The 12,607-nt window shown below is 43.2% G+C and overlaps 1 protein-coding gene across 2 annotated transcripts in view; it reads right to left on the bottom strand.

Moving 5' to 3' along the window:
• Positions 1-12,607, bottom strand: part of LOC117407242 (TBC1 domain family member 8-like) — a 76,668-nt gene that overhangs the window by 8,155 nt on the left and 55,906 nt on the right. For both annotated transcript variants that reach the window (XM_059028794.1, XM_034011992.3), the window contains exons 11-15: positions 11,556-11,673; positions 10,706-10,991; positions 9,113-9,242; positions 6,589-6,687; positions 6,154-6,222 (exon numbers count right to left, since the gene is read on the bottom strand). In XM_059028794.1, coding sequence (XP_058884777.1) covers positions 6,154-6,222; positions 6,589-6,687; positions 9,113-9,242; positions 10,706-10,991; positions 11,556-11,673 — 702 coding nt within the window. The remainder of the gene's footprint in view (positions 1-6,153; positions 6,223-6,588; positions 6,688-9,112; positions 9,243-10,705; positions 10,992-11,555; positions 11,674-12,607) is intronic.

The following is a 12,607-nucleotide window of genomic DNA, read 5'->3' as shown; positions in this document are numbered from 1 at the left end:
TATATATATATATATATATATATATATATATATATATATATATATATATATCTATATATTCCTTCTCGGGATCCTAGTACATTAGATTGACTCGTTCCAGTTGCAGTATCGGTAGGAAAAAAAATATTTTTCTGGAAAATTGTGTATTTATTACATGTAATATTTTTGTGGACCGTGTGGTTTCCCTTTCGTTTCCACCAGTGCATATATATGTTTTTCTGTTTTCATTCTTACAGAGGTAAGTAGTGAAAAATTCTGAGCAGCTATTGTAGATGTTCCTACTAGCAGCTTGATGCTGTTTTAGTCCTGCTTCAGCAGTGCTATTACAAAGGCTTTTTGAAGCAGGCTTTTTCTATTTTCGTGCACAAATTTAGAATTAGCCAGTGGCTGACTCGCATGTGGGCATCCCTGTTGATTCACCACATACAGTAACTGTGACTCGTCGCCCCTCATCCTTAGGGACCGAGGTTACTGTTTCGGTGCAGGCTGCTGCTGGTTTGGTGTTAGCACTGACTACGCAGTTTAGCCAGTGGGCGACTTGCAGGTGGGCATCCCTGTTAACTTGCCACTTCCAGTGACTGCGATTTATCACCCCCGTTCTCGCTTCGGCACCAACACTCCACGCTGACTCCACTGAGCGTCGGTACCGAGTGCCATATTGGCACAGAGTGTAGGTACCGAGTGCCTAGTGCACCAAGTGCAGTGTGCAGGTACTAATAAACAGGACCAAAAAAGAAGTCAACTTTTTAGTGTATTGCACACTATTGCACAGCATTGTTAACATGTCTGGGTTCCATCCATGTACCTCTTGCAAGGCCAAGATGCCTGCACAGGACAGTCACATGGAGTGCATTGTGTGCCTCGGACCCATACATGCACAAAGACAGACATCACTTCATGTGATATCTGTGCATCGTTCAAGAAACATACTCTCGAGAACCGGCACTCAGCATTGCCACGCTCCACCAGTGAAGCTGGCCCCTCTTCTCGTGGTCCTGTCCAGAGAGAGGGTAGGAGTCAAGCTAGGAAGAGCCCTATATCTAGCTCTACCTCTTGTTCCTCACCTCCTTCCTACAGTTCCCCCTCGCCTTCCCCCCCTCCAAAGCAGAGGAGGAAGAAAGTCCACCGATCACGTTTGGCAGGCAGGGGGCAGATCGACAAGATCTGGGAAGCGGTTTCGAGCCAGCAAGCAATCCTTGCGGATCTGGTGAGAGCGCGCTCAGCTCCACCATCACTGCCAGTAGTGTCACTGACCGCTCCATCTGCACTCTTGCAGACAGTGACTGAGGAGACAGATGTCATACTCTCCATCACTGCCTCAGAGGAGGTGGATGATCAGCTGGTCCTCCCTTCAGATGATGCAGAGTCTGACATACTAGTGGCACAGCTCTCGCTTTCGGCCAAGCTTATGCCTTTAATGCAGCGAGCGACTGCAGTGTTACAGGTGCCTTGGCCTGCAGCACAGACTGAAAGGTGCTCTATTTATGATGAGCAGCTGACAGTTACCCCTGCTGCTCCTCCGGTCCACCCGGACTTCCTGTACTAGTTACAGTCCACCTAGGAACATCCTGCCACATCCTGGTGCTGACAAGCTGGATCTTACCCACTTTCCACCAGTAGAGGCCCCCATTGCTTCACTTGTTCAGCCTGCTAACTTGTCCTTGCTTTCCAAGGACGCAGCATGTCCAAACAAGCAATTCAGAGTGACTGAGGTCATTCTCAAGATGGACTGCTGACACTCGCAAGCCCTCGTCTCTCCAGTTAGACGAGTTGCACTTGATCTCAAGGAACCTGCTCAGGCTGTCCAAGCTTAGTGGACAAGCTATAGGCAGGAACCTGGCAGCGCTGGTGGCTGCACACAGGCAATTTTGGCTCTCCCAGGCACGAGTGCTGGATGGGGATAAAACAGTCTTGCTGGATGCTGGATAAAAATAATGTGATATCTGTATAATGTGAAATAATGTATAATGTGATATGTTGTAACAATTGTAAGTCGCCCTGGATAAGGGCGTCTGCTAAGAAATAAATAATAATAATAATAATGCTCCCATCACCCCAGGCCACACTTTTGGCCCAGCAGTAGACAAAATGCTACAGCAGTCGCAGCATGCAAGGGAGTCCACCAGGGAGTTGTTGCGCCTTCTCCCAAACCGCCCACCCCCACCACGCAGGCCTGCAGCACAATGGCATCCTAGGCCACAGCTGCAGAAGAAGCCAGCGCAACAGGCTGCTGTTTCTTGGGCACCCCCGTCCGGAGACAGCCTGCTACTGCTTTCTGCGCTACTGCTACCGCTTTCCGTGCTTTTAAGCGCCCTGTGCCTAGACAACAGACACAGGCTGTGCTTCAGGCGAAGCAGCAGCCCTAGGATATTGCTGCCACATGCCTAGGGTTTTTTCTATAGAAGCCACTTCGACTACTGGAAACAGTGCACCTTTCAGTGAACGGTGTACCAGTTCTGTGTCCTACCTTTCGGTCTCTCTCTAGCCGCACGCGTTTTTACGAAATGCATGGAGGCTATACTAGCCCCATTGAGACAGAGGCATCAGAGTCCTCAATTATCTGGACGACTGGCTCATCTGCGCCGAGTCTCCAGCAAGGGCACACGAACACACACCTACATCGGTTGGGTCTGAAGGTAAACCATGCAAAGAGGCAGCTAACACTCACCTGGGTAATAACCTATCTGGGAGTGTGCCTGGATTCAGGACGCATGTTGGCAACTCTGTCCGATGACAGAGTGCTGAGGGTAACCGCCGGCTTAGAGCTATTTCAGCTCGGCAGAGCACTACCACTAGTGGTTTTCCAGAGGCTTCTGGGCTTAATGGCAGCAGCTTCAAATACCCTCCCACTGGGTCTTTTGTATATGCGCCCCCTGCAGGTTTGGTTCAACCGCACGGTTTGTCAAACCGATTCTGAACCGCAAACTCCTATTAACAGTGTCCCGACACTGTCTGCAGAAGCTCTCTTGGTGCAGACAGTCGGCCCATCTACGCCTAGGCGTAGCGCTGGGCATCATCACCAGGAGAGAGGTCATCACCACAGACGGGTGGAGTGTGGAATCGCATGGGTGTACAAGGGGTGTGGCAGCCCCAGTGGAAGGGTCGCCACATCAATATTTTAGAACTGCAGGCAATGTATCTGTCCTTGCAGGAATTTTTGGAGCAGGTTCGGGGGAGACACGTGCTCGCCCGCACGGACAACACGACTGTGGTGTCCTACATAAACCACCAGGGTGGTTTGCAGTCACCCAGTCTCCACCATGTGGCCCACAAACATGCTGTGGGCACTAGTGAATCTCCTCTCACTCCGGGCAGTTCATCTGCTAGGAGTGATCAACTGGGCTCCTCTCGAGGGGGATCCCCAGTGGCGCAGAGTGGAGACTCCATCCCGAGGTTGTGAGCCTTATTTGGGAGAGATTCGAAAAGGGCAGAAGTATACCTATTTGCATCTCAAGATTTGACACACTGCCCCCTGTGGTTCTCCATTAAGGGAGAAGGGGGACCTCTGGGGATAGAAGCACTGGCTAACCTGTGGCCAGCATGTCACCTGTACGTGTTTCCACCGCTTGTGCTTCTCCCGCTGTGTCTGGAGAAGATCAGACAAGAACGAGCCAGTGTCCTCCTAATAGCCCCTTACTGGCCCAGGAGAGTCTGGTTCTCCTCCCTGATGCAGCGGCTGAACAGCCAGCTGTGGGAACTGCCGATGCAACGCAACCTGCTAAGTCAGGTGTAGGGCACTCTGTGGCACTCCAACCCATCAAGCCTGCAGCTCTGGGTTTGGCCCCTGAACTGCTACATTTGAGCCACCTGGGGTTATCGAACAGGGTGACTGACACCCTGCAAAATGCCAGGCCAGCCTCCAACCATTCCCAATATGGGTACAAGTGGGGCGTGTTACAGACGTGGTGCCTGTCTCGTGGGTTTGAACCCACGACATGCCCTATGGCAGTTATGCTGCAATTTTTACAAGACCTTTTTGATGTAGGGAAATCTCCTTCTACTCTAAAGGTCTATTTGGCAGCCATTTCGATGTGCCATGTAAAAATCAATTCAGTCTCCACAGGAGATAATTTCCTGGTGGGGCAAGTTTTGCAAGGCACCCGGCGGCTTAGGTCGCCGGTGAAGGATTTAGTTCCTCACTGGAGATTAAATGTAGTCGTTAATGCACTGACAAAACCTCAGTTTGAGCCCATGCATTCAGCTGAGCTCAAATTCCTGTCTTTCAAGACAGCTTTCTTTTCTTGCCATCACTTCTGCTAAGCGGGTGAGTGAAATGCAAGCATTTTCAACCTCAAAAGCTTGTCTAGAGGACCTTCATACTAACCCAGCTTTTCTGCCGAAGACCATCTTGGTTTTCCACATTAATCAGTCGGTGGAATTGGAGGCTTTTCATCCCCCTCCTTTCCAATCTGACAAGGAGCGCCAGCTCCATATGCTTTGCCCAGTGCAGGTGTCAGCATATTACGTGTGGAGAGAACTAAAAGCAGCTGTTTGTTTGCTACGGGGCTCCAGGGACAGGCTCTGTCTAAGCAGCGTCTGTCCAAATGGTTAACAGGCACAGTACAGACTGTGTATGAACCGGCTAATCTGCCCTCGCCTGAGAAGCTCACGGCCATTCCACCAGGGGCCAGGCAACTTCATGGGCATTGTTCCACGGTGCCTCTATCCAGGACATATGCAGTGCAGCGGTGTGGGCTTCCTCCCATACGTTTGCCAGGTTCTATCGGCTGAATGTCGTGGACCAGCAGAATCCTGTTTTGGCACAAGAGTACCGAGGGTGGCGTCCCAGTCCACCCTCACATCACATCAGAGGCGGTTCTAGCTTGTAAATTCACCAATTTTGTAATGGTTAATATTCCCTACTTGAAAGGGAACGTTGCGTTATTATCATAACCCTGGTTACCTGAAATAGGAATATTAACCTATTAACCATTACCTTCGGGGTCACGATGTTCATGGTCGTAATCTTGAAGAAAATTGATGATGATTATTATAATGGTCATATGGTCAAGTATGATTATTAGTAGGGATCACTGCTGTTTATGGTTGCGGGGCAGAGCCTCAGCTCAAACTTCGCTGCAAATGGATTTATTTAGATTTTAGTTAAGTGGCGCAGCTGCGCTCTGGAGGGGGGGGGGGGGGGGGGGTTGCAAGCCAACTGAATGTAATTTTGTAAGTTCTATTTGGTTGTACAGAGTAGTGGAGAAAAAGTAACTTGTGCAAGGCTCTCGTTTCCTTCTGTTTTGTGCAAATTCGTCTTTTTTGTACATGACAGTTCAGCATGTGAGGTGGACATTTTAGTTACAGTGTTCACAAATTAGTTGAGAGTTATGTTTCTTATGCATGTTGTACTAATTTTACTCAAAAGTGATTCCTGTTCAGGTATTTATGAATGGGATTAATAAGAGACATGCACTTTCTTGTTTGATGACCAAAATAAAATAACTGCATTTCAAAGATGTTCAATTATACAAAGGTACCTAATTTAAAAGTTTGATAAAAAAAACGTCTGTTTAGTTTTTGCAATTTATTTTATTTTCTAAAATTAAAGTGTTTCAAATGTATTTATTTTTTTCACTCAGTGCATATTCTATGTGATTTCCATCATTCACAATATTTATTAAAAGGAACAAAGGACAGTTTAGATTAGGCTTATTCATAATGTTACAGGTCTAAACATATAAAATGTTTTTTAAATTTGACATTTTCCCAAGGAGTGCTAAAAGTGCGGCCTCGGGTACAAAAGTTTGGGAACCTCTGCTCTATGGTGTTGTACATTCAGTGACTTTTCACAGTGAAGAGCACGACAACTGTGATGAAGATAATAAAGGTTAGGCAAATGGGGTTTAAAACCTAAGGGACTATTGTTTTGAGGTCTGATCTCTGAAAGAATGCAGGTGTATTAATAACTTTGGAGACATCTTAGGAATGCACACACAAGCCTTGTCCCAAAGAAGATTTCAAAACAGGTAAATAACCTGCAGACAACAGTTACTGCAGTACAATTACTACATTGAAAACAGATGATTAAAACATCAATACATCTGCCTATAATCACTGCCTTTATATTGATTTATCTTCTCACCTGCTTCAAAGCTATAAACCAAGATTCTACACAGTTAATAGCTTTCGAACAGTGAGTTTCCATCTCACCTTGAACAAGTCATACACTTCTCCTAATTCTTCTAGTGTCAGCAAAATGTCTGGTGCCACAACTCTCAGCTGTAAGGAAATACATGAATACAACATGAAAATCAGCACATACTCATGCACATGAAGGCATTGCTATACGTGGCATTTTGGTACAAAACATCTTTGCAAAATCCATTCACAGTAACAAGAAAAAAACTCCAGAATGGCCTTCATATTGAACATGAGGTCACCCAAAAGTTCACCAACTGTGTGTGTGGAATATCTACTGTTTTGCAGTCAGGGACATGCTTGTATCCCAAAGACAATACTAAGGTGAAATGGCATGCAAACTGTTTTTGGTACCGGACATCACTTTAAAAAGTTAAACATGCTTTCAATAACATGTGCTTCTTTTAAAACCTTCTTTTAACCCTACATGAGCTCTCTCTCACATACTGTATTTTCCTTGGCAGTGTCTTCGTGAGTTTGCAGCACACGTATTCTGTGTCTGCATCGCAGACGTTCAATCTGCTCCACTGTCATGTCTCCAAATTTCTGCCCCAAGAAAAAGAAAGCAGTTCATGTAAAGAGGTTAGCTAAATATACTCCTCCAGCGAAATACTGTACCATAGTTAAAATATGCGCAGACTCTAAGTAGATAGGTTGAATGTATAGGACAGTAAGGAAGCAGACTACAACAGTCTACAATAACATTCAGGGCGTGTGTACTCAAACTCAGATTTTCTTTCAAGCAGAAAAAAGGTAAAATATATAACTGAATACTGTATTTACATATTTTCTGGCAGGTTTATTTGGAACAGTGATTAAACATAGAATGACATTCAAGGTCCTTTACCAGAGAGTAGGGATCTCATACTGACCAATCAGGCTAAAGGAAATCTCGGATCCATTTTCTAATGTATTATTTACCTCTTATTAACCAATCAGGTCAAAAGAAATATTTTTTCAATTTTCTAATTGATATTAGGCACAAAGAAAAAACAAGGAATAAATCTGCAGTACTGACTGATAGATTTTAGCATTCTGGTTGTTGCATCTGACATACGCATTTACCCAGGGGTTGGGAAAAAATAAAAATAAATAAATAAATAAATAAATAAATAAATAAATAAATATATATATTAGGGATGCACCGAATCCAGTATTCGGTTTTGGATTTGGCCCGAATACCTACTTTTTGAGCAGGGTTCGGATTCGGCCAAATACTTAGGAGTTGGTGAACCGAATCCAAATCCTAAATATCCGGCCAGATGCACATCCATTTTAATACATCCCTCCTTCTTTAAATAAAAGACACAAATCCGGTATTGAACATAACTGTTGTATTTAATAACAAGAACACGTTTGATGAACTCTGTCGCAGCTCTCAACTCCCTAAATTACTGGTGGTGCACTGTCACAAAGACGGCCGGAGTGGGTGGCGTCAGACCAGATGGAGGAAATAAATAAACAGAGAGATGGGGTTTTGGTAAAGCTGAGCGCGTGATTGCGCTCAGCATTTAATAACAGACAGAAAATAAAAGGTTTGAAACAACAAAAACACAGGACACGGCACTTGTAGCCAAAATAAACAGACGAACAAAACGGACTAGACAGTGCACAGACAGACGAACAAAACACGGTGAGCAGATAACACTAATATTTACGTTCTTATTTTACGTTTCTCCTTCTCTCTCTCCCGTTCTCCACTCACCGAACACCTAACCCTGAGTGCAAGAAATGTGCGTCTATTTATACTGTTGTGCTGGGATTCAATTACTAATTAATTATTCACTTGAATCCCAGCACGTGAATTAATTCTGTGCAACCCCGTGCTCACATATTACATTTAACCAGCACGTGAAGTGATTTGTGCTCTCCTCGTGCCTAAATACAAATCTACACTTTTTAAATACACGTGAAACACAGACCCGTTTATATCCCGTGTACCAATCTATACACCAACATTTACATACGCACGCATACATACACAAAACACACAAATGCACACAGGGGCGGGGCACTTTGCCACATGCACGCACTAAACACACGCAGCTGCTGATTGCAAACATACCCCCGTATGCAACAGCACATTCACATCACACTTTTCATGGAGTAAAGTTATGCAGTAAACCTGTAATATATAGTAACGGCAAACTATTGTAGACTTTTGTGCTTTGTCTGTCAAACATGTTCTAGAGATCATACTGAGATATAAAAAAATTTTAAAAATCGTTGCACAGAAATATATATTGTTTGTAACTTTACAACTGTCAGACGTGCAAAACATTGTTGAACAATATGCTTCAGTAAATTAAATTTTACATTATTGCAATGTGCCAATAAAAGTTGAACCATTTAGGAACTACTGTGTTTTATTAAAATAATTTTTAAACTATTTCATAGCCTACTTGATATGTGTTACACATACGGTGCATTTAAATCAACGTGGGTTTTCATCATGGTTATTTTTTCCTCATATCTCTCAGTCTCAGATCAGGTGACACAGGTTGAAATGTCATTAAAGAAAATAGTGGGTTATGTCAAAGATGCAGCTCTCCTTTCTTGTAAAGGTAAAGTAAACTGTTCTGTATTTTGACGTTTCTGTTGTGGGGGTAGTGGGCTAGTGGTAAATTGTGTAAGTTTCAAACTGAATTCTTATTCAGGGATATATTTCCATTTGGTAATAAAAATACTATTAAGTAAAAGGCTCAAAACTATAGATTGTACGCGTCCCTTGTTAGTAGCTGCCAGTCTGTTTTTCATTCAACAGTTTCCGTCAGTTTACTTGACAGTTTGTGTAGATTCGGTATTTGGACGAATCTTTTTAGATGGATTCGGTATTCGGCCGAATCCCAAAAACTTGGATTTGATGCATCCCTAATATATATATATATATATATATATATATATATATATATATATAAAATCAACCTTAAATGTGACCAGAAAATGGTACCAGCAGAACTTTCCAACTCACCTCATAAGAATCCCTGATGAGGTCAGCTATTTCTGTCTCCTGGAAAGATTCCTTGTCATCTTCAAAACAGGCGTGCTGATTGGTAATGGGGGGCAAGGGACTTTCCTGGTTTTTGACGTGGTCTAGAAATCTGTTTCAGAATAAAAACAGGTTGTGAAAGCATGCTTTCAGTTCCTACTCAAAAACACTTTTTTGTGTGTGTAGCTGCAACCACTACAGAGCAGGTGTCAAAACAGGAAGATCATGGGAGGCAAAAGGTCTTCCAATTAACTACTGAACTTTGGTGATGCAGAAAAAGTGTTGGAGCCAGCACAAACCCCAAAGCTGGTACTGTACTTGCAGACCAAAGATGTTTGTGAACCTTTGGAGTGGGGACACCACATATAGGGCAGCAGTGTGGAGTAGTGGTTAGGGCTCTGGACTCTTGACCGGAGGGTCGTGGCTTCAATCCCTGGTGGGGGGACACTGCTGCTGTACCCTTGAGCAAGGTACTTTACCTAGATTGCTCCAGTAAAAAACCCAACTGTAGAAATGGGTAATTGTATATAAAAAAAATAATGTAATTGTATGTAAAAATAATGTGATATCTTGTAACAATTGTAAGTCGCCCTGGATAATGGCGTCTGCTAAGAAATAAATAATAATAATATGAAACAATACTATAGTAAAACCTACAATTTGCAGGGAAAATAAGTACATAGTTATGTCTACAGAAGACAGCATTGGGCAGGAATACTAGCAGTTATTTTGCCTAATCGGTTTCACTGCCACGTGTAGCAATGCCTGTTATATAGTTGTGAACAGGCTGGCTGGTGGTTACTTCAGGCCAGGAAATGCAGGACACGGAGTTGTGAGTGAATTGCGCTGTCATGCCAGTTTATTTATAAATAAAATATTTAAACAAAAACAGAACATTTGTACAAAACAAAACAGCACGTTGGCCAAAATAGACAAACAAACTGGGGATGAACCAGTATCTGTGCGTGAAGTACTCACTCTTGATTGCTAATCAATCATTCACTTGAATCTCGCACAGTCTGCACGTGGACTAATTTTGCACTCCCTGTGCCCCCATACAAATACCCAGTTTAAACTGCACGTGAAATGATTGTGCAATCTCTGTGCCTAAATACAAATATACATTTTATATCACCTGTGCTACATAACCCACACTCCACAATACATGCACACAAATTAAACATAAAACACGGGGCACCCCACCGCCATAGTGCAAGGTGTTTTCATCACTATTAGTTAAAGTAATTGTAGCTAACAAAATAGTTCCATACAATGTCTCTGTATAGGTCTAAATTGTGCAGCTTTAAAAGAAACACTTGCAAACATGTACTTTAATTTCAAAACTTGATATCTGGTACTACACTATGTTAAAGAAAAAGTCCTGTTTTGTATATATCCACTATTAAAGATGTGGCACAGATCAAGCTCATGCCAGATGCCAAATTGAACCAACCAACCTTACTTATTATTTTGAGAATAACAAGAAGGAGGAGTTCTAATGTGATGGTTGGTTCACCATCATTGTATTTTTGTTCCAGTGCTATCTGATAGAGCCACAATGAGCAGTAATAATACCTGGTTAGTATCATCATAGCTTGCCCATCGTCCTTGCTGTTGCAAAGATCCACTGCATTGGCATCTATCACGGCCAGGCCCAGCTGGAAAATGGCTTTGATGCCTTCAAAGAAGAAGCAGTCTACCACACGGATGGCACTCTCGAAGGGCATGATGCTGAGGAAGAGGGTGAGGAACCAGGAGAGCGAGATGGAGGAGAGGGCGGACAGGTCTGTGGAAGGCTCCGACAGCTCAGGGAGGCGTTCCTTAATCAGCTCCTCAAACACAGACTGGTCTACCTGGGCTCCTGGAAGTACAGGGGAGATGGGTGAGGGAAAGGCAGGTACAGGAACACTGCAGGGTAACGCATTGCTTGCTTTGTCTTCATAAGAGTCCAAAATCTATTGATTATTTAGAAATTTCTCCTGTTTACCCAATTGTAAGGATGCCAAAATGACTGCAATTGCATCCACATCTGACGCAAACATGTAAATGCAAATCTACTATATTTTTGCTAAAAAGTCCAAATGTTTACACCTCTATACAAGTTGGGCCCCTTCCAGCCAACTATGGCAGCTCAGCCTCACCCTGAGCAAGGAGCCTACAAGACACTGGAAGGTCTAGAGTGTTGGGGACAATCCATTCCAAAGCATCAAACAAAGGTTGTAGTGCTGTAGGTTGTGGTCTCCTTGCACAATTACGCTACTCCAATATAGATTCAATTAGCTTCTACCTACATCATTTGCTCTACGCACTACAAAGAGGAAGGCTTAATTAGTGATCAAGAATGATGAGGGACTTTATTGTAGGACTGGTGGGAGATTCACATATTACAATCAGTACACAACTGCAGACACACCAGGACCCTTACCAATGACTCGCCGATTGAAGTAATCTGGCAGCATCTTCTCGCACACTGCAACCAGCAGCCAGAAGGCTTCCTCTTCTTTGGCATACAGCAGCAGCACAGAGGCTAAGATATTCATGGACTAGCAAAAAAAAAAAAAAAGGAACTGAAGAATATTCAAATAACATTTCCTGTAGCTTAAGACACATAGTTATAAACCATTACACAGTAACTAAGCTGCATTATAAAGTCAATAGTCAGAAAAAGAGGCAATTATTTCCAACATCTGTTGACGAAGAACGTTTTGGTAACACAGCAGATGATGGTCAAGACAAAGGAATAGGATTCATGTTTGAGAAATGCCCACGTAGGAAACTACAACAAAGGAAATGGATACAGAACAGTATCAAAGAAATACAGAATACCAAAATTCACAATCAGAGCAATAATCAAGTACCACAGAACAAATACAACTGACATGCTTAAAATAAGCGGACATCAAAAGAAAACTACTGGTACTGCAGGTAGGAGAATCATCTGAGCAGCTAAAAAAAAATTCAAGATTAACAGCCAAGGAGTTACAGAAAGATTTAGAAACACCAGGCATAATAGTGCATGAAAGAACTGTACAAAGACACCTGAACACAGAAGAGCTGTATTCACTTTGACCTCACAGCAAACCACTTCTAAAGAACATTTAAATAAGCCAACAAAAGTGAACAGGAATCTGAGGCATTCATCAACAAATTTCTCTGGTCCGATGAGTGTAAAATAAAACTTTCCCCCAATGGAGCACAGTATGTTTGGAGAAAACAGTATGTTTGGAGAAAAAAAAGAGGACAGTCTTTAATGAAGAAAACCTTGTACCTACAGTTAAACATGGAGGTGGTTCGATCATGATATGGGGGTAGTTTAGCAGTTCAGGAACTGGAGACATGCATGTGATTGAAGACTGAATGAATGCAGCCATGTATCAAAACATTCTACAAAGTGCAATGCTCGTAGGCTGATTGGCACACAGTTATCTTCCAACACGACAGCAACCCAAAGCATAGGGCTAAGTCAACTCTGGAATG

Source organism: Acipenser ruthenus, chromosome 8 (assembly GCF_902713425.1).
Source record: "Acipenser ruthenus chromosome 8, fAciRut3.2 maternal haplotype, whole genome shotgun sequence".
Taxonomy (NCBI): Eukaryota; Metazoa; Chordata; class Actinopteri; order Acipenseriformes; family Acipenseridae; genus Acipenser; species Acipenser ruthenus.
The sequence above is the reverse complement of the archived record's forward strand: the minus strand, read 5'-3'. Positions and strand labels throughout refer to the sequence as shown.